General features: G+C 44.0%; 1 protein-coding gene across 1 annotated transcript; it reads right to left on the reverse strand.

Annotated features, from left to right (window-relative positions):
* Nucleotides 1-49: 49 nt before the first annotated feature.
* Nucleotides 50-22692, reverse strand: LOC308283433 (UNC93-like protein MFSD11). Its single transcript, XM_080723866.1, has 13 exons — nucleotides 22548-22692; nucleotides 20924-20979; nucleotides 18482-18589; nucleotides 17356-17435; nucleotides 13878-13974; nucleotides 13299-13357; nucleotides 12850-13018; nucleotides 10682-10725; nucleotides 10429-10494; nucleotides 8399-8524; nucleotides 7428-7602; nucleotides 4835-4970; nucleotides 50-1566 (listed from the first exon to the last, which is right to left on the reverse strand). The coding sequence occupies exons 1-13, from the start codon at nucleotides 22641-22643 to the stop codon at nucleotides 1405-1407; spliced, it is 1374 nt and encodes a 457-aa protein (XP_080579992.1). The 5' UTR covers nucleotides 22644-22692; the 3' UTR covers nucleotides 50-1404.
* Between the last annotated feature and the right edge of the window lie 32 nt (nucleotides 22693-22724).

Here is a 22724-nt window from a genome sequence, read left to right on the forward strand (position 1 = left end):
GTAAAAAATGACCAAATGTGCTCACACGTCACACGTCACACTTTTTCCCTGCTTATATCTCCGCACCCGTTGACCCGATCCATGCCAGATTTTACACACACACTCCTTGCCTGCCAAACTACAACCTCCAAGGACCCCCGGTCCCTGGGGGACCCCCAGATGTAAAAAATGACCAAATGTGCAAAAATGACCAAATGACCACCCCAACGGGGCTGCTCACGGGGAATTCCCGGGGACCCCCGACTCCTGGTGCTCCAGAACGGATACAAAAGTGGTGGCGCCCCCAGCGGAGGACCCCCTGCCACTGCAGCGCCCATAAAATGCTGTAACTCGGGCTAGGAGCGTCCGGGAGAGCCGGGGCCGGTACCTATTCGTCCGCAAAGGCAACGCGGAGACCCCACCCCTCATTTCTCACATGGCCCTATTGTAGCGCCACCTTCAGGCCGATTTTTAAAACACATTTTTGGACACTGCTCCTACAGTTTTTGCCCTAAAATCACGAATATCACTACACAGCATGTCTACAGTCATGTCATCAACATGGATCAGGAAGATTTTGGAAAAACAAATTTTTGCCCTATTTGTGGAGATAAGCCACCTACGGTCGCTTATCTCCCGATTAGGGAGTCTTACTGGTGTTAACCTAGATTTAACACTAAACAAGGCTCTAATTCGTTCTCCTGCTATACCACCAACATGTGGAACACCCTTCCGCAAGCCTTAAAGGAGAGCAAATCCCTAGCCTCCTTCAAAATTGGTATGAAAAATCACTGCTTTTGAAATTGATGTTATCCTAGATAAAGTACTATGTTCTATCCGTCTGTCTTTCAATGTTATATGAGATACATAAAGTGTGGTTCCTGTGTAAATAAGCCGTAAGGCACCGCCACATAGGCATGGTTGCCGCGGCGTCGCCGGTTCGATTCCAGATCCGGACGACCTTTGCCGCATGTCACTCCCCATCTCTCTCTCTCCCCATTTCCTGTCAGTCTACTGTATACTATCAATAAAGGCATAAAAGCCAATTTTTTTTTTATAAAAATCAATAAAAAATCAATCAATCAATCAAGGATTTGAAATATTCAAAGACTTGCACAAAGTTTCAAGATTATCTACAAGTTCGATATACAATTGAGCTTGTATATCTGTTATTTTTCAGTAGTTGAAGCACAACATAATGCGTTCCCAGTCTAAATGGGTTAAACCTCCTCCCCCTATGAAGAACATCCATGGGGGGCCTGCAGTGAATCCTTGTACGGCCAGGGCCCAGGATTTGGTGCGACACCCCCCCCCCCTTGCTGCCTCCACCAGGTCAGATGCTGTGGTAGTCCCAGTCCCTCCTTGCTGCCTCCACCAGGTCAGATGCTGTGGTAGTCCCAGTCCCTCCTTGCAGCCTCCACCAGGTCAGATGCTGTGGTAGTCCGAGTCCCTCCTTGCAGCCTCCACCGTCCACTCAGCCAGGAAGAAGGACAGGGAGCCCATGAAGCCCACCAGCACCAGGATGAGCAGCTGCCAGTGGAGCAGCAGGTAGTTGCTGTAACCGAACGCCAGCGCCGCCATGATGGACTGTGAGTGTGTGGGAGGGGGGAGGGAAAAACACAAACACTAATTAACAGTATAGCGCCGTCCAGACATTTGCGACAGCTATCGTGTCCGTATCGTTTGAGAATGAGGGGAGAGGAGGGGGAGGTCCAATTCATTCTCAATGGAGGTCACATGTTTTTTTTGTCTCTTGCAAATCTCTTGGCCAAAAGAGAGCCTTCGGTTGAGCAAGAGACACGGCAACGACATGAAACCACGTGACTTAGATAGAAAATGAATTGACTCCCCCTCCTCCCCTCATTCTCAAAACGAGACAGAGAAGATGTCTCACGCATATATGTGATTGCGGCCTAAGACTCCCTAATCGGGAGATAAGCCACCGTCAGGTCGCATACACACTTTAGAAGGCAATGGTAGCCAAGCAGGAGGGAATATGGGGAATGGGACAGATCCATGTTGATGACATGACTTTAGAGATACTGTGTACCGCTTTGCAAAATCTGTAGGAGCAGTGTAAAAAAAATTGTTTTGCAAGAATCGGCCTCATGGTGGCACAAGAAGCGGGCCAGGTGAGAGATCTATCCATCCATCCGATATAATAAAGGTATCTATCTATCTATCCATCCATCCATCCATCCATTCATCCATTCATTTATTGCGACCGTCAGGGAGCAGTTTACTATGAAAACCTCCACCGGCCGTCCGTCCGTCACACGTCACACCTTTGTTTGTGTACGGTGTGATGTCATATATCTTCAGTATGACATCACACCACATGTGTACACAAACCTTTGTGTACGTTGCTGTGGCAACAGTCTGTTGTTGCTGGTCTGTTAGTGTACGTTAGCAACCACCTTAGCAACCATGGTTTTACCCTAGCAACCAACTGTTTACCCTAGCAACCAACTGTTTACCATAGCAACCATGTTTTTTTACCCTAGCAACCAACTGGGCATAAAAGGGATTCTGTTAGGGATCTCCATATATGGGCATAAAAGGGATTCTGTTAGGGATTTCCATATATGGGCATAAAAGGGATTCTGTTAGGGATCTCCATATATGGGCATAAAAGGGATTCTGTTAGCTGTTAGTGATCTCCATATATGGGCATAAAAGGGATGCTGTTAGGGATCTCCATATATGGGCATAAAAGGGATGCTGTTAGGGATCTCCATATATGGGCATAAAAGGGATTCTGTAAGGGATCTCCATATATGGGCATGAAAGGGATTATGTTAGGGATCTCCATATATGGGCATAAAAGGGATTGTATCCCAGATGATGCCCTGTTAGGAGATTCATGACACACGTGTCAGAAAATGCATGACACGCTGCTGCGCCACACTCAGCACCCCTAAAAACCAGTACTTGGGATTTGTTGATGTAAATGTTCACATAGAGTGTAATAATTGGTAAAACAAACTTTTGGCCTATTTGTGGAGATAAGCGACCAACGGTCGCTTATCTCCCGATTAGGGAGTCTTACTGGTTAATATCTAGAAGAAATAGGGCAAGTTAAGTGGTGTCATCACAATCAAATCAAATGATTGTGCTGTAAGTGATGTTACTTGGTTAAAACGCAATACTTTTAGTTGAAAAGTTGAAGTTCTATATTTTGATAGTAAGCATTGCTATTGACTGCTTTGTTCAGAAACAGGGGTTTCTCAAGCACTTTAGCAAACACCTCTCCTGTGCTCTCATTGGCTGCAGTAGCGCTGCAGTACTGGTCGTTCAAAGCAGTTCATACTGCATCATTTCCAGTTGGCGACAGCTCGACTGTTGCGACGCGTTTTGAGCTTGTAAATCGCCTATTTTTTGGCAAAGAGATTTCATAGAGAGTGGAAAAAACAAAAATATGTTATTATTTTTTTCCAAGGGGCCACATGAACAACAGAAAATGTTGTGGAGGGCCGGGCCAAAAGGCAGTGCTCCCTGCAAGATGTGCTCCCCGCAAACTAAACACACGGCTTTACTTAAATTGAAAACACGCATTCGGCATCGACTTTTCTTCTTTTAGCCACTTCAGCCATTTTGGATGGTTGAGGTAATATAAGGCAGGTCGTCTCGACGTGTGAACAGTCTGACCACCTGCTTTTTAATGAGACAACATCCAATGATCAAGCACACGTGCTGATGTACGCATTGCATCCATATGTACGTGAATAAAAATAAAATAAAAATAATAAAGAAATGCAGCTTTAGTCCATGCATGAGGTAAAATTAGAAAATGTTTTGTAATTTGCCATTAACCCTACAAGGGCTGGTCAGAGTGAACCAAAGGGCTGCGTACGACCCCCGGGCCGCACAATACCCAGGTCTGAATTAGAGGGTTTAAGTGGTACCGGATATGCAGCTTGGCAAATAAAAGGTGAATTGATCCCAGTGCATGACAGAGGATAATTACACAAATAAATTCAAATCTCCACGAATCACGATACAATTATCGCTTTTTATCACAATAAACGATAATAATGATTATCTTCCCATCCCTAGCTGCAGTAGCGCTCAGTGCTGGCCGTTCAGCCTGGTTCATACTGCAACGTTTCCAGTCGGCGACGGCTCGGGATATTAAACTCGTCAGATATCTGGAGAGAATCTGTCTGGAATCATACCGGCCTCGCATCTTTGAGCCGTTCAGAGACTGCGAGCGAAACCTCTAGGAGCGAAGCCCGATTTCACGTGAGATCGGTGACAGGATAACCTGGGGCTAAGGTCGTTCGGTGTGAACCAGGCTTCATTCGGATTCCTTTTGGTTCTGGAGCTGCAAGTGTTCTGAAAACAAACGGTGCCCCGAGTTCCCAGACGCCCAGGGGGTCCTCAGAGTTACTACAGACAGGGGGTCCTCCAAATCTTTGTGTGATAGAAACTTTTTTTCTCCTTTTTTAAATGAACCACTTGAACCCCTATAGTGTCCATATTCTGATAACTTTAGCCAAAAATAGCAGATCTACAAGCTCACAACGCCTCGCGCTGCGAGGCGCTGTGAGCTTGTAGATCAGCTATTTTCGGCAACGAGCTTTGGTGTAGAGGGAGAAAAGAGCAGACTCAGTACAGAGTGAAAGGTCACGTTTTTTTTTAAGTATTGACGGTTCAAGTAGTTAAATATCTGAAAACACAAATTGACATGAATCCAAAATACACTGATGATTGAGCTGTCAAACAATGAAACGATATGGAATCTATGAAGAGGCTGTCGCCGCTTGTGGGGGTCCCTGCTCCATCTCTCTCTCTCAACTAAGGGGTCCATTGCCTGAAAACATTGAAGACCCCTGCCCTATACTGTATGTCGTACCTGAACGAAATAGAAGCAGGCGAAGGCTGGAGCGCTTTCCTCGCGCCACACAAAGCCGATGATGCTGAACAGCTGTGTGTTGAAACAGCTGTCACCCAGACCCAACAGGAAGCTGCACAACAACGCCACCGGTACACTGATACACACACACACACACACACACACTCTCTTTTAGAACTTTTATTATTCTTTTTTTGTATTTGCATTTTTTGAATACAAGACTTCAACTTTTAGTACAGTATTGAAACCTTTATTTAAAGGAGTAGTTCACCACTTTTCAACCTGTCTTCATATGATAGGTCCTCACTAATGTTCATGATAAAATATCACAATTCTTTTCTACTCCAAGTCTCCTAGGAGAGCTGTGGGAAGTTCAGAATCCATCGTCTTGTGACATCATCATTTTCCAAAAAAAGAAATGCATCAATATTTTTGAAAAAAATATTTAGATTTTTATTATCGCGAGAACAATGGCTTCCACTTTAAAATTGCAACTTTTCAGGAATAGAAAGCCTGCAGTTTCTACAAGCTGGATTGGCAATCGATGATGTCACAAGACGATGGGTTTCTGACCTGCCCACAGCCCTCCTCTGAGAAAAAAAAGAAAAAAGAAAAGCTATTTTTGAGTGAGGACCAATTATATGAACATAGGTTGAAAAGTGGTGGAGTGCCCCTTTAAGTACAACGTTTGAGTACTTTTTCCACCACTGACTGTAACCCCCTTTGTCCTCTTTCTTTCTTTCTTTCTTTCTTTCGTACTGTATTTAAATTTCTCTATGAAATGTTAACACAGCTACAAAAACTCCTAGTTCTCCTTAACACGTTGCAAGCCGCGGCAGAACCCTCTGAACAGAGGTAGCGCCGAAGAAATAAGCCATTTATTTACAAACATGTTTTAAAAAAACAAAGCCCACATGATAACAACACGTACTGGAGTGCTCGACACAGCGTACATATTCATCCTGCAGAGGTCGGCGATCTTACTTTGGCGAGGCGGAGGGGAGATCAATTCCATTCGTTTACGTGCGGCGAAGCAGGGAAAGGAGCGATAGAGAAGCGGCGCCCGAACGTGATTGAAACCGCGATCCACGAACAGAGACAAAGACCAGCCATCTTGTTTGAGCTTCTTGCTGAGTTTCAACACTGGGGAGAGGATGAGGCTCCTCCTGGCCAGCCATCCATCCAGAATGTGAGTCAACGGCGTGGCCTGCTGGATATTAGGAGTATCACACCCAGCACCAGAAAATGACTGTCAGAGCATATTAACCCTTTCAGATCGCTCCAAAAAGACACAGAGAAGAATTTCCGATGTTTTTTTTTTTTTTATTATAATTTATATCAAAAGTCCGGGAATAGACGGCGTGGCTGATGGGACCCAGTAGGAAGTCCGAGGGAGTACGGCCAGGCTTAGAAGGTGTTAACAGACAAGGAGAAAAAAAAATAGCAGATCTACAAGCTCGCGAGCTTGTAGATCTGCTATTCACGCTGTCACGCTATGACATTTTACATGGCGATTAATTGTCACTCAAATAATTGCGATTAACGATTTAATTGTCGTTGACAATTACATTTCTGTTTGGCTTGTAGGCTTTGAAGTTGCACATGGCAGATATGACACATAACCTAAATATACAAAGAAATGACATATTTGACAACTTTATACTAATATACTAAATAACATTGATCGCCGATCTACAAGCTCACAACGCGCCGCATCGCGACACGTTGTGAGCTTGTAGATCTGCCATTTCCACTACTTTTTGAAAGCGTTTGAAACTATATTAACGTTTCTCAACATGGAAAAGACTATGACGATTATATGCAAAAAAATTGCGATTACCTCAACTCATTGCGATTAGACGATTATGTAATAATTTTGACAGCCCTGGGGGAGGGAGGGAGGGAGGGTCCTCACCTGGGGGTGATGTAGGCCTGCAGTGAGGTCCCCTCCTCGGGGGGCGATGGGAGGGTCCTTACCTGGGGGTGATGTAGGCCTGCAGTGAGGTCCCCTCCTCGGGGGGCGATGGGAGGGTCCTTACCTGGGGGTGATGTAGGCCTGCAGCGAGGTCCCCTCCTCGGGGGGCGATGGGAGGGTCCTTACCTGGGGGTGATGTAGGCCTGCAGTGAGGTCCCCTCCTCGGGGGGCGATGGGAGGGTCCTTACCTGGGGGTGATGTAGGCCTGCAGTGAGGTCCCCTCCTCGGGGGGAGATGGGAGGGTCCTTACCTGGGGGTGATGTAGGCCTGCAGCGAGGTCCCCTCCTCGGGGGGCGATGGGAGGGTCCTTACCTGGGGGTGATGTAGGCCTGCAGCGAGGTCCCCTCCTCGGGGGGCGATGGGAGGGTCCTTACCTGGGGGTGATGTAGGCCTGCAGCGAGGTCCCCTCCTCGGGGGCGATGGGAGGGTCCTTACCTGGGGGTGATGTAGGCCTGCAGCGAGGTCCCCTCCTCGGGGGCGATGGGAGGGTCCTTACCTGGGGGTGATGTAGGCCTGCAGTGAGGTCCCCTCCTCGGGGGCGATGGGAGGGTCCTTACCTGGGGGTGATGTAGGCCTGCAGCGAGGTCCCCTCCTCAGGGGCGATGGGAGGGTCCTTACCTGGGGGTGATGTAGGCCTGCAGTGAGGTCCCCTCCTCGGGGGCGATGGGAGCGTCGCTGGCGATGTTGAGGAAGATCAGGTAGAAGGCCAGGAAGTGCGTGATGAGGCCCAGCAGCACCACGGGGTTCCTCCCCAACCGGTTGCACACGTTCAGCATCCCGAACACGCCCCCTCCTGGCCACGCCGAGAAAAGCAACCCAAGAAAACAAATGGTGAATAAGAACCAGTGTTGATTTCGTCGACTAAAACTATGACGAGAAATGTTTGTCGACTGTGTTCTTTTCACTGACGAAAACTGAATAAAAACGAAATAAAAAGAAAGCGTGTGAATATGTGTGTGTGAATGTCTTTGTCTTTATGTATTTTATGTAAAAAAAAACGAGAAAAAAAAAAAAAAAAAAAAAAAAACGTCATGACTACGTTACTCTAATCTAAGCCAGGGGTTTTCAAAGTGGGTGACGGGGCACCCTGGGGTGCCGTGGCGGCAGCCCAGGGGTGCCGCAAGATAATTTGATGATATATGGAATTTATTTGGACACTATTTAATATTTAGTGTCATTTTAAACTTGAAATACAAAGTTATTTTCTGTCAGTTCTAACCAAAATGGCTGTTATCTCAACGTTTTCCTCGCAAACATAATCACCAAAATATCGTCACTGTCGGGCAGAAACCTTGTTTCTCCAAGTTTCAAATACGTACGTCTTTTGGTAAAGTAAAGCGCCTCGCATCGTGAGGTGTTGTGTGCTTGTAGATCTGCTGTTTTCACTAGTTTAGTACATTTTTTAGATGTTAAATACAAAACTAACGGTTTTGGACATACAAAGTTTCCACCCGACAACGACAATATGCTATAAATACAAGGTGCTGGGAGTGAAAATTGTATGGGTGCCTTGGATTAAAACAATATTTATGGCGTACCCTGAAAAGTTTTTCTAAGCACTTCTTCTACCATGGATCATGAAGACTCACCCAAGATCTCCCCTAAGCCAATGAAAATGCCAGAGAGGCCGATGAGGCTCTTGGCGTCTTGGCCGAACTGCGTCATGGCGCCGATGCACGTCCCGTACACCCCGCTGTAGAAGGTCAGCTCCAGACCTGCTCCACGGAAGAGATTTTCATAAAGAATGAACACAATATGTAGAAATATTATGATGTTTCGGTAGTGTCGTTCTAAAGGTGGTTGCACACTGCTGCGTTTTTCGGGCCGAATATCTGAGTGAATTTCGGAGCACGCAAATAAAAAAATCAAACTCACGTTATGTCAGTCACGTTTGCACACTGCCGCCCGTTTCGCTTACCACTCTGTCCCTTGCTCTCTCTATCTCTCTCTCTCTCCTTGCCCTGAAAAACGCATTTCGCAACGAAAAACGCAGCAGTGTGCAACCAGCTTAAAGCAGTGGTTATTGATTGATTTTTCATTGTTTTTTTTTTTCAGTCATTTCATGACGAAATCAAAGAAAACTGAAATAAAATAGAAAACAAATGTCAGAGAAGTGGTGAAAACAGACAATGGCCGGGTTTCCCAAAGCGATTTTAGCAGTTCGTAGCTCAAGTGTGGTCATAGAGAACAAGCCCTGACCGTCATGTTCCCGTGTTTACATGGGTTGGGGCAGAGCGACTTATTTACCGGGAGAGTGTTTTCTGCTGGTGATTCAGTCCGAGTGTATCAAAGGGTGCGTTCGGAAATGCGCACCGGGTGTGGTTAGGGTTAGGTTTAGGCATAGTTTTACTGAGGGTTAAGGTTAGGGTTAGGCATAGTTTTACTGAGGTTAGGGTTAGGATTAGGGTTAGGTTTAGGCACTCACTACACTGAGCACACACCCGGTGCACATTTCCAAACGCACCCTTTGATACACTCGGACTGAAACACCAGCAGAAAACACTATCCCTTATTTACCCCCCTACAACTACACCATCATTCAGATTTCATAGACAAAGTGCTTAATAAAGTCTCACTCCTGTCTAAATACGGTACGGCTTTCTATAATTACCCGTATCCTCCGTGTTCTTTAATAAGAAGCCTTTTTATCCGATCACTGTCTGTTTATCTCAATGAGGTTGGTGCGCATGGGGAACGCCAGGAAATACATGGGAAAACAGAAAGCGATCGGATAAAAAGGCTTCTTATTAAAGAACACGGAGGATACGAGTAATTATAGAATACCGTACCGTATTTAGACAGGTGTGAGACTTTATTAAGCACTTTGTGAAATCTGAATGATGGTGTAGTTGTAGGGGGCTAAATAAGTCGCTCTGCCCGAACCCATGTAAAACACTGGAACATGACGGTCGGGGCTCGGTCTTTACAACCATGGGTGAGCTACGAAGGGCTAAAATCGCTTTGGGAAATCCACACACCTATCACACGGAATAAATCTAAATCTCATGACCGAAACATTCTGACAGGCAAAGAACTAATCTGTAATCTGTGATTCGGGAAACAGCATGAAAGCAGCCACGCGGCTGCTGCGTTTCATAAACAATGAATATGTAGAAATATGATGATATTAGTATCATTCTAAAGCTAGAGCTAGTTTCCTGCTGTTCCACATACAGCGCAACCAGTTGTAGAAATCACAGAATGACGCTATAATGAAATATCCAAGACCATACAGCATCACAGTGAGCGTGGTTTACTGGTGCCACTAAAAAAATCTTTCATTTCCTCATAGACTTTCACACAAATATTTATAACAATTATGTTAAGCCTAGAACCAAGCCATCCAGGAGGGCAGTGAATCATGACCATGAAACCTTTGCTTCTGTGAAAATATGTATTTTTTAAATCGCTAAACAAAGGGTATTTATCAAATAATTAAATATCAAAATATGTTTTTACATAGGATCAAAGGTTTTATGGTCATGATTCACTGAGACCCTGCCTGGATGGCTTGGTTCTAGGCTTAACATAATTGTTATAAATATTTTTGTAAAAGTCTATGGAGAAAATGAACCACCGCTGCAAAGCTCTATTAGGGTTCGTGTTTATGTGGACCAACCTGCGTACGCTATAGTGACGCTGAGCAGTAGCATCTCTTTGGTGACCAACAGTTTACAGGCTTTGACTGCAACGAGAGAGAGAGAGAGAGAGAGATTGATTAAAAAGTACAGAACAGAACTCATTATTTTTGAGACCATCGCTCCATTGTTTACAATGGTTTGTAATGCAAGCGCAGATGTGTTGCCACTCGATGTGGAGACACAATCCAAGATGGCCGCAGTGTGAGCATGGTCAATGCGGGCTGAACTCACCAAAAGCATCCGTAGCCTTGGCACACGTGCCTGCGCTGGGTGTTCTGCAAAGATGAGGAGGAAATGTTTATAAGAAATAAGACAGAATGGGTAGCACTGTGAGAATCACAGGTCTTCTTGTTTCTTTAGATAAAAATAAAACAAAAAGTGCATTTTGCGCTGCCAGCATCTTTGAGTTTCTATGGTCGAAATTTGGTTTGGATAAGTGAAAAATATGAAATATCATTCTACCATGTCTCCCTACAGTGTTGATTTGTACAGCAAAATTAGTCATAGTCTTCTGAATAAAAGTTTGTTTAGTTTTTGTCATATATTAGTCATCTGAAAAGTTTTTGTAGTAGTTGACTATATCTCATGAGATTTTCATCAAACTAAATGCCTTTTTTACTGACTTAAACTAAATCAAATCCATGCTATGATGACTAAAACCCCTAGTTGCTCTCGGTGAGCAGGTTGGTGCCTTGCATGGTTTCCTCCGCCATCGGTGTGTGAATGTGTGTGTGAATGGGTGAATGAATGTAATGCACAATCTATCTAAAGCGCCTTGGATAGAGGCGCTATATAAAAGCACCACTTACCATTTAAAACTAAGACTAAATATGTTGACAATTTCGTCAACAAATAGAAACTAGACCGGTTCCGAAATAATAATCAAATTACAAAACCAAACCCGAGTGGCCCCGTGACGGTCTCGTCCGATTCCGTCCCGTTCCGACTTTCTTTCTTTTTTTACAGACCGAAACCCGTGACATGTTGTCCCGAAATCCATTTATTTCCGAGGTTCCGAGAGACCCGACCATGAAATCACCCTTTCATGTACCGAGATCCCTCACTCACGGCAGCTGTGCGGCGTGAACTTGTGCCAAGGAGGAATCTAATAATAACATCGAAACAAATGCAAGGATAAAGGAATACTTTTAGGCTATTTTCTATCAACAGAGGCAAGCCATTTTCGGTTTGTTTGTCATGGTTTAACTTGTAGGCGAGTGCTTTCTCATCAGCCTGACGGGCGACAGCAGGAGAAGCTGCTACGCATCACCCACACGCATGCATTACGCACGCACCAAGCTCTTTTTCCCCCATAGTAAATCTGATCTTAGACCAGCATTATCATCTCACAGTTACAGCCATTCTTCATGTCGCTGCCTCGCGGCTAATAACGGAACTGAATCTGATCCTAGGTCAGCCTAAACACAGCACAGCACACACGTTAAACACAACTCCAGTTCGTTCCGTATCCTGATCATAGCGCAGCAGCGCACGCCAGTGCACACACACACATTGATTGATTGCTTGCTTTATAGTTTTGCATAAAAAGCAGAAAGTACACACACGTCACACACACAGTACGGGTCCTATCGGGTCCACTCGGGTTATACACATGATGATTACAGTCCTGTGTTCCGAAGTGTTCCGAGGGAAATGCGACCGTTTCCAACCCGGCTACGAGTGATTATGATAAAACACTGACCGAACCCGGTACGGGTCTCTCGGGTCCTCGGGTAATTTCAAGGTCGGGGCCCCACAAGCTCACAGCTTGTAGATCTGCTGTTTTCAGCATGCAACCAGTGTACAATCTGACATTATGGCGCCATCAACAGGGGTGTCACACCAAATTCTGGGCCCTGGGTACAAGGATTCACTGTGGGCCCCCCATGTGCTTTAACTATTGAAAGATAGCAGATATACAAGCTCACAGTGCGGCACCGAGTGCCGCGCTGCGAGCTTGTAGATCTGCTATTTTTGAAAATGTTTACATTTGTGCAAGTTTTTGAATATTTCAAATCCTTCCAAGGGTTAGGGTTATGTTTCTATGTCAGTGGTGCTCAAACTTTTTCATGTGAAGGACCCCCAAAATTATATGTATTTGGCCACGGACCCCCATCTCAAAATATTTAGCTCTAGGTAGGGACCCCCCAGTCAGAAGCAACATTTGAGTTACAAACGTTCGCTTAAAAAATGCATGTATTGGAAGATTTGCACACATTTTCACGACTTGGCAGATCTACAAGCTTACAGCGCGGCACTCAGTGCCACGCTGTGAGCTTGTATATCTGCTATTTTTTCAATAGCTAAAGTATAAAATACTGAAGGCCCCTCCATCTTGGGCCCTAGTATCTCAGTCCCACTTTCCCCCCCCTTGTGACGCCCCTGGGGCTTTTACTCACTGCTCTGTGGAGGAGCTCTCCGACGACGAGTCCACCAGGAGGCCCGGTCCCGACGTCGTCTCCGAGGACGACGTGGAGTCAGGGTCCGGCTTCCTGATGAGGAAGAACAGGAAGCAGCCCACCAGGCTGATGACCGTGAGCGAGATGAACACCGTCTGGCGTGCTTTGTCTGACGCGCACACACACACACACACACGCACGCACGCACGCACGCACGCACGCACGCACGCACGCACGCACGCATGTGCCCACGTTAAAAAAGTCGCTGCAGGCAACCACAAAGGTCTGTTTTTTCTTGGCGGTAAATGAGAAAAAAAACTCCCTCCCTCCCTCAGGATATGCAATAACATAAATTGTAATTGCTTCGCGTACACTGACAATAAAGTAATCTTCTCCATCCGTTCCATGTAGAAACTGTGATTAAAAAAGAAACATCTAAAATACAGTACCTGTTATGTGAGTTTGATGGTGCCATGCAAAATATATATAGAGGTTTCCAAAGAATAGGCTGCAAAGAGAGACATGGACATGTTCAAAGAGTATTTACACACAAACACATGGTTGTGCTCAAAACACAGCAAGAGGAGTCAATGACTAGGGCTGTCACGATATGACATTTTACATGACGATTAATTGTCACTCAAATAATTGCGATTGACGATTTAATTGTGTCTTTGTTGTTGACAATTACATTTCTGTTTGGCTTTTAGGCTTTGAAGTTGCACATGTCAGATATGACACATAACCTAAAAATACAAAGAAATGAAGGACATATTTCCCATATGTCCCCAACTTTATACTTAAAACATAATAACATTGATAGTGGAAATAGCCGATCTACGACGCGTTGTGAGCTTGTAGATCTGCTATTTCCACTATTTCTGAAAATGTTTGAAAATGGATGAACATTGTGAATGATTATGACGATTATGACAAAATAATTGCGATTATGTCAAATAATTGCGAATACACGATTATGTAATAATTGTGACAGGCCTATCAATGACGGCAAGTAAATGGCGAGTCACCTGAACTGCAGCAAGGCCCAGAATATGCCGCTGTTCCTGCCGATGGTCGTATCACTGGAGTTGACGGCCAGAACATAGCCCTGGGCCGTCCACAACACTGGATGTATAGATCACATAGATCAGAGCACATTTAGGAATTATTTTACACTTAAGCTATTGAAAAATAGATATAGAAGTAGTACTTTGTAGATCTGCTTTTTCTTTCTTTTTTCTGAAAAAAAAAAAAGAAAATTTGTGTCAATCTTTGAATATATCTTTTTTAAACTCAAATATTTGCTTCTGGGGAGGGTCCCCTGGATATATTTAAAGAATCGGGTAAAAATATTCAAAGACTTGCACACCTTTTTTCAAAAATAGCAGATCTAAAAGCTTGCAGCGTGGCACTCGCTGCTGTGCTGTGAGCTTGATGTGCTATTTTTCAATACCTGAAAGAGGTTAAAATCTAAAGCGACAAAGACGCATTCCCGGGCCTTAATGGGTTAAACCATAGACATATAAAGGTAGACGCCTCCTCCGACAGGGGACGTTGGTTAAAGAAGACTGGCAAGCTTCCTGAATTCTGAAGGACGCTTCCTTGGGCGTCACAGAATGGGATGCTCGGTAGGCCAATTAGATGCGGGACTGGCGCTGTACTGGCGGGACTCCCTCTTTCCCACTGCAGGGGGCAGCAGAGTGCCTTCCACAGTTCTGCACTTCCGCCAGTCCTGTTTTACCAGTCGCGCCAATGAACTGCTGCGGTGGATGAGGTATTTAGCTTTTTATATCTGTGGGTTAAACCCTATATTCTATTCTTGGGGGCACGGTGGCGCTAGCCTGGCTCCAGACAATAGACCCGCCCACTCTCTGAGTGAACGGCATCTCTTGGTCTGGATGTGTCATATGACGTGGCTCTTGCTAACGAAAACCTCTCAAACCGAGCGAAACCGACCAATGAATTCAAAGCAAGAGAGAGGGGGGGTGGGGTGAAAATCAACAGAAACAGTGGAGGGAGGGGTGGCTGCGTGGCTCACCAGAGTTCTTAATTGCTCCCTTTGAACTTCAAAAGGGCAGTCATTGATTGAGCCATACAAGTGTCGAATAGCTTGTTAGTGATTCTCTCTAATCAGTGAAACATCAAAGACAGTGACCTGTTGGGTGCATGTCATTGAGGGGAGGGGGAGGAGGGATTGTTTTGTGTGCAAAAGTCAAACAACCCCTCCCACCAGATCGCTTGTGATTGGGAATTTCAAATTTGAAATCCCCTCCCCTTTTCAATCAAATAGTATGCAGACAGGCTCAGACTCTTAAGCTCCAGCGTAGAGTCTTGAAATCAGGCTACGGTGGCGCAGTGGTTAGCGCTTCGCCTCACAGCTAGAAGGTCCTGGGTTCGATTCCCGCCAGGGGACGCTGTGGGCACTGGGGGCGTGTTCCTCCCTCTGCATCATCAGCACCCACACCCTAGGTGGGGTTGGCGATGGGGCCTTTCAGTGTGGAGTTTGCATGTTCTCCCCGTCTCCTAGGGTTGATACCCTTACAAAAACATGCAGCAATCCTGATCTCAATAATGACTCCCCCTGGCCAGCCGGGGCGCCTGATGGAGGGGAAAGGAACTGGTTGGAATAACGTGTTCCTTCCATGCGCTACGTCCAAACCAGGGAAATCTCCACTGTCAGGTGAAAAGAAGCAACTTGGGCTCCTCATGCATAGAAGGAAGCATGAGGTCAGTCCGTTGTCTCCCCAGGCGCGGCAGAGGGAGAGCAGAGCCCAGGATTACATAGGCAATTCACCCTTTGTTAGCCTTCTGGTTGGACCCTGACTGACCAACCAGCAGGCTCTATCTGCCTTGTCCTGCCCTGCTTCCGCCTTTTTTGTGTTGAATTTGCTAAAACATAATTTTTGTAAAAATAAAAACATTTAAAAACATGCTGAGTCACTATACTGCCACTGAGCAGCTCAGTTTTACTGAAACCAAGTTTGAAATTAGAATTGAACACCTAGAATAACAATACGAAGCAACTGAATTAAAATGGTAGTGGATGGAGTGTCCCACCGAGTGTCCCACCATGACACAGCAACCAATGGGTGTGAAGAGGTGCAGGACAACGGGCGGGACTTGACAAAGGGTGAATTGGCACTGGGTGAAAAATGGGTTACAAAATCGTGGGATAAAAAAATATATATATATATTTATATTCTTCGTTGACCACCGGGGTCTCCCAAGGTTCAGTGTTCTGGCCCCCTACTTTCTCCCCTTCTACGTCAAATCTCTTAAGACGATCTACAAGCTGTCAACGCAATGTGAGCTTGTGAATCTGCTATTTTCATGAATGTTCGCCTGTTATCACTGAATGTTGTGCCTATTGTGTGCGTTGAAACAGAAGGGTGTACAGTAATGTACTCCACATTGCTGTACATTGCTAACGTGCCGCCTGGATAATGCTAACCTCGCGTCATCTGGTGTTCGTTTACAACGGTCCGTTTGATCCGGTCTAGGGGGAAACCACAAGCAGAAGAAGCGACAACGCTTTGTTTTGGTTCCCCCCGTTTGTTTCCCCAATCCCTATTAAAATGCTCCAGTAGCCTAGTGTAGTTTTGCCAGTCGCTACGAGTTGGACTAAAAGATGCATATACCAAACAAATTTTCCAAAAGCAAAACTACGCCGCATCAAGGAGTTTATTAGGTAGGCCCTAAAAGTATGTCCTTGAGTGCAGGGGAATTATTTTGGGTTACAACTGTTTCCGGTTTGATAGTTCCGGCCAAAGTGTAGTCCGTCTAGGACAGGGGTTTTCAAAGTGGGTGACAGGGCACCCTCCCTGGGGTGCTGTGACGGCAGTCCAGGGGTGCCGCGAGATCATTTGATAGTATTTGGACACTTGAAAAAATGTTTAGTATCATTTTAAACTTGAAGTACAAAGTTATTTTCAGCCAGTTCTAACCAAAATGGCTATTATCTCAACATTTTCCTCGCAACATAATCACTAAAATATTATCACTGTCGGGCAGAAACCTCGTATCTCTAAGTTTCAAATGCTTTTGGTAAAGCAAAGACCTGCTTCATCATACAAGACTGTCACACACAAAATTAGTGAAAACAGACGATCTACAAGCACACAACGCCTCGCAAGTTAATTACATTTTATAGATGATAAATACAAAACAAACGGTTTTGGACATACAAGGTTTCCACCCGACAACAACGATATGCTATAAATTTATGGGGGTGCCCTGAGACAAAAAAGTTTGGGAACCCCTGGTCTAGGACTACAACAACATGACGTAGAGTGGTTTCCGCTCCCGACCGGATCAAACCCTGAAAAGTGAAGGGACCCACCCTAGGCTAGGGGAATGCTATTTCTCAAACTCATGCCTGTGGAAGGGTCGTAGGCAACCTCCTTCACATTTTATTTGCAAATTGTTCAACCATTTGAATTGCTATTCGAGAACAAACAAACGAACAAACAAACAAACAAGCGTGATATTTCATCACTTTCATTTTACCTGCTGCTGCTACGCCAACGAGTACAGAGGCCGTATAAAAGGTCCATGTGTATGGATGTATGAACATGGCAATGTAGCCACTGCAGGGGGGGGAGAGAACATGTCATTAGGAGAAACTATATATTTTCTTTTACTATATCTACTGCGTAGTACTGTGTTCTATCAGTCTGTCATTCAATGTTATATGAGATGCTTTAATGGTTTCCTATGGATTTAAGCTTAGTCTTTTCTAGGATCTCCTTTTAGTTGACCTTGTACCAGTGAACTGTACCTTTTCTATGCAAACTTCTGATAAAGTCTTCAATCAATCAATCAATAGTATATCTCTGCTGTCGGGCCAAAACCTCCTAACTCCAAAATGTTAATTTTTTAGGAAGCGGTTGGGAAAATGAGCTCAAGTGGAGTTAGGAGGTTTTGACAAAAGGGCTTTTTACTTACTTTTCATTGGTTAAATATTATTTTAACCAACACACAGACATAACAACAGCACATATTTATGGGTAAAAAGAGAGGGCCAATCAGGTGGAGTTAGCTGGTTAGGCAGAAAGTGTGGAGTTAGGAGGTTTTGTCCCAAGCACTTTTTACTACTTTCCATTGGTTCAATATTATTTTAACCAACACTCAGATGTAAAGGATGTTCAATAGCCCTGATTTATGCCACAAAGTTGAGAGGTTTTGGCCAGACAGCGACGATATGTAAAGATGGGGTGCCATTAAAAAAAAAAAAGAAGAAAAAAAAAACACCAGGTATGCCTGGTTGTCATGGTGGGTGGTGACCAAGCTGAAGCCATACCCACAGTGTGTATAAAGGGAAGGGATGATTTTATGATGTCATTAAATCAATATTTTTTTTGATCGGGCCTTTTGACTTGGAGGCTTTCAGCTTTCAGGAAGAAACCAAAACATACACAGTGAAGGCAAATTTGCACATTATAAGCACACCCGGGGGTCTATTAGAGTAATGTTAACTCCATACACACATAGAAAACAGAAAAAAGTACAACATTATGGTACCACCTCTTTAACTGAAAGACAAGCGGTGTGTGTGTGTGTGTGTGTGTGTGTGTGTGTGTGTGTGTGTGTGTGTGTGTGTGTGTGTGTGTGTGTGTGTGTGTGTGTGTGTTACCTGTATAAAAGTCCACTAAAGAACATGGACAGCTGTGGTCCTATGACCGCGACCACTGAAGGAGCGATCATATTGGATGCAGAGAAAACGCCATAGATGATGGACATGCTACAAGAAGGACAGGACAGGACAGGACAGGACAGGACAGGACAGGACAGGACAGGACAGGACAGGACAGGACAGGACAGGACAGGACAGGACAGGACAGGACAGGACAGGACAGGACAGGACAGGACAGTTAGATGGAAAGAGTCCGCTTGTACAAACATCCATTCATTGAAACCCTAGTTCTGTGGGTCGGGACCCCCAAGAGGGTCCCCAAATGATTGTGGGGGGTCCCCAGATGATTAACTTAATGTGCAACATTGTTTTCTCACGCAACAGTAAACAAACCAACATACCGTTTAAGTGTATAGAGGGTAACACTTGTAACACTTCTATAATGACAAATTAAAAACATTGACCAAATGTTCAAATATTAGAGGCAGAAATTGTGAAAATACCTGATCTACATGCTCACAACGCCTCGCAATGTAGATCTGCTATTTTCACAATAGAACCATAATTATACAAAATTCTCTCAGTGCTCGTCAGCGTGGGGCGGTCCCCAGTTAAAATAGGAGAACCAGTGGTTCTCAAAAGATTGAGAACCACTGCCCTAGTTCAGTGGTTCTCAACCTGTGGGTCGGGACCCTAAGGGGGGTCTCCAAATTATTTTGGGGGGGTCCCCAGATGATTAGCTTCATGTGTTTTTTCACTGAACAGTAAACAAACCAACATACATGTATAGACTATAGAGGGTATCTGCACATTTCTAAAGTGAGAATTTGAGTTTGTAATACTTCTAAAATGACAAATTAAACATTGGCCAAATTGTCAAATATTATAGGCAAACATTGTGAAAATAGCAGATCTACATGCTCACAACGCCTCACAAACGCGAGGCGTTGTGAGCATGTAGATCTGCTATTTACACAATAGAACCGTGTTATACAAAATGTAATGCATCAACTCTTAGTGCTCGTCAGGGTGGGGGGTCCCCAGTTAAAATATGATTATTTTGTGGGTCGCGGCCTGAAAAGGTTGAGAACCACTGCCCTAGTTGACCAGAGTCCCCCAGGGGTTTATGGGGTCCCCCTCCTGTTTCCCCCTCTACACTACATAGACCATCTTTGGTGAAAATAGACAAACATGTAGATCGGCTATATTTGAAGGGATGTTCACCCCAGAATAGTAATGCTAGGGTTCTTTAGAGATTCTCATCTCACACAAACATTGCCTGACAAAAATAACCACTAGCCCATTTTATCAATTTAGTTTTACTCTGCCAATTGCTCCATGGCAAAAAAAAAGAAAAAAAGAACTATGAAACAAGCTATTTAGGCCTAGAATTATTGAATGCTTTAACTATTTTGAGAAATAGCAGATATACAAGTGCCGCGCTGTGAGCTTGTAGATCTGCTATTTTTGAAAAAGTCTTGAAAATGTGTGCAAATCTTTGAATATATGTATTTTTAAAGCGAACGTTTGTACCTCAAATTTTGCTTCTGGGTGGTCCATGGAACTAAATATTTTGAGATGGGGGTCCGTGGCCAAATACATATCATTTTGGGGGTCCTTCACATGAAAAACTTTGAGAACCACTGACATAGAAACATAGGTTTTTAAAAAAATCAAAAAGGATTACGCCTCCTTAGATGTGCGACCAGGTGAGGAATCTATCCGTACAACTAATATGTGTCACCAGATCAGAAATGATCCCATGAGCAAGGCCATCTGCTAAATGCATACATACGTTTATAATTTATAATAATTTCATTTAGGCCTAGGATTATTGAATGCTTTAACTACTGAAAAATAGCAGATATACAAGCTCACCGAGTGCCACGCTGCGAGCTTGTAGATCTGCTATTTTTGAAAAACCGTGATATATATATATATATATATATATATATATATATATATATATATATATAATTATATATAATTATATATTTTTTTTTTCTTTTTTTTTTTGCAAGTCTTTGAATATATCTTTTTGAAAGTGAACATTTGTAACTCAAATATTTGCTTCTGGGGGGTCCCTGATACAAGATTTTGAGATGGGGGGGTCCCTGGAACAACATATTTTGAGATGGGGGTCCGAATACATGTAGTTTTGGGGGTCCTTGGCATGAAACATTTTGAGAACCACTGACAGATTGAGAAACATAGTTTAAAAAAAAAAAAAAAAAAAAAACCTTAGAAGGATTTAGAAGGTTTAGGGTTAGGTTTAGGGTTATAAATAGCAGATCTACAAGCTCATAGCGCAGCACTCGGTGCCACGCTGTGAGCTTGTATATCTGCTATTTTTTTATATTTAAAGCATAAAATATTGCGTAATAATGTGTTCAGGCCTAAATGGGATAATGTAAAACGTTCAACAATGTAGTCATAAATTACCTGGTGTATCCACTGCCATGGAACTCTGAGCTGTTGAAGCTCTTCAACACTGTTTGCTGGGAAGACAAAGAAAATGGACGGTTATGCCTGGTTTATACTTCCTCATACATCGGTGTCGCGTGCAAATAGCTGACCTTGTAGGTTATTGGCACCGTTGCAAAACGAAGTAGAAATTAGGCATTACAGTATAGTTTGATTGCTGAGATTCTATGTAATTAATATGATCAGGACTAAATGAAGAGGTTCTAATCAATCAATACGATAAGGATTGATTGATGAGGTTGTGTGTAAACAATATGATCAGGATTAAATGAAGAGGTACTGTAGGTAGGGCTGTCACAAATTATTACATAATCGTCTAATCGCGATTATGTCTTTTTCATAATTGTCATAATCGTTTCCATGTTGAAAAATGTTTAAATAAGATGAAAAATAAAAAAAGTGGCAATAGCAGATTTACAAGCTCACAACGTGTCGCGATGCGATGCGTTGTGAGCTTGTAGAACGGCTATTTCCACTATCAATTTAAGTGCAAGTATAACGATGTCAAATATGTCAGTAATTTCTTTGTATATTTAGGTTATGTGTCATATCTACCATGTGCGACTTCAAAGGCTAAAAGCCAAACAGAAAAGTAATTGTCAACGACAAAAACTAAATTAAATCATTAATCACAATTATTTGAGTGACAATTAATCGTCATATAAAATGTCATAATCGTGACAGCCCTAACTGTGTAGGCTATACAGTGTGTGTGTTGCTGCTCGCGAGCAAGCCAGAAGCCTGGCTCTTTAGTTGAGTGGTAACGTACACGCCATCGGATACATAGGTCCCGGGTTTGCCTCCCGGCCGAGGCTACATTGGTGGCAATGTAGCGGTAAAAATAGGTACTGTCGGAGTGCTCTGTCAGTTCCTCGGACGTTGTAGACAGACTGTCAGTGGAGCCTAGCTTCTGACTGACACGTGTGGTCGTGTGGACGTGCTTCCAGGTAGGGGGGGGAAGACTGTAGGCTATACAGTGTGTGTTGCTGCTCTTTAGTCAAGTGGTACGCGACCGGCCAAGGCTACAGTTCTACTGTATGTATGAGGTTCCATGTAACCAGTAAGACTCCCTAATCGGGAGATAAGCGACCGTCAGATCGCATACACAAAATTTAGAAGGCAATCGTAGCCAAAATGGGACAGCTTCAGGTTGATGACATGACTTTAGCTTTGTGTGATTTTAGGCCAAAATCTGTAGGAGCAGTGTCCAAAAATGTGTTTTGATTTGGCCTCATGGTGGCGCTAGAAGAGGGCCATGTGAGAAATTTGGGGTGGATGATGATTTGCCATCCAAGGAGTGTGTTGCAAAGTTTGGCATTGATAGGGCCAACGGTGGCATAGATATGACTAGGGCAAAAGTGTGACGTGACGGACAGACTGACAGACAGCCGGTGGAGCTTTTCATAGTAACTGCGACCTGGCGGTCGCAATCAACATAATCAGGATTACTTGAGGTTGTGTGTGATCAATATGATCAGGATTGACTGATGATGTCCTGATCAATATGATCAGGCCTAAATCAAGAGGTTCTATGCAATCAATATGATCAGATGTGTGTAATCAATGAGATTCAGTTTGTTACCTCTATGTTGCCACATGTTGTAAAAGCAGTGAACATGAACATGAAGGCAAATCCCAGGATGATGATGTTCAGCAGCGATCTCCCCTCTGGAGACATGATGACGTGTACTATGTAGTGTGACAACAAGTCAATTGTAATCAGTGTCTACTCCTCCTAAAAGGAACAGAAAAAGACACA

This window comes from Nannobrachium achirus (genome assembly GCF_963921795.1).
Source record: "Nannobrachium achirus genome assembly, chromosome: 4".
In the NCBI taxonomy this organism is placed as follows: domain Eukaryota; kingdom Metazoa; phylum Chordata; class Actinopteri; order Myctophiformes; family Myctophidae; genus Nannobrachium; species Nannobrachium achirus.

What these genes read in the sequence shown, in the direction of transcription:
- LOC308283433 (XM_080723866.1), bottom strand. Translation starts at nt 22,643, where the DNA reads ATGTCTCCAGAGGGGAGATCGCTGCTGAACATCATCATCCTGGGATTT. An exon ending in CCATCAAACTCACATAACAG is followed by an intron (nt 13,019 to 13,298) that starts GTACTGTATTTT and finishes TGTGCGCGTCAG; the next exon opens with ACAAAGCACGCCAGACGGTG. An exon ending in CAAGGCTACGGATGCTTTTG is followed by an intron (nt 10,495 to 10,681) that starts GTGAGTTCAGCC and finishes CTCTCGTTGCAG; the next exon opens with TCAAAGCCTGTAAACTGTTG.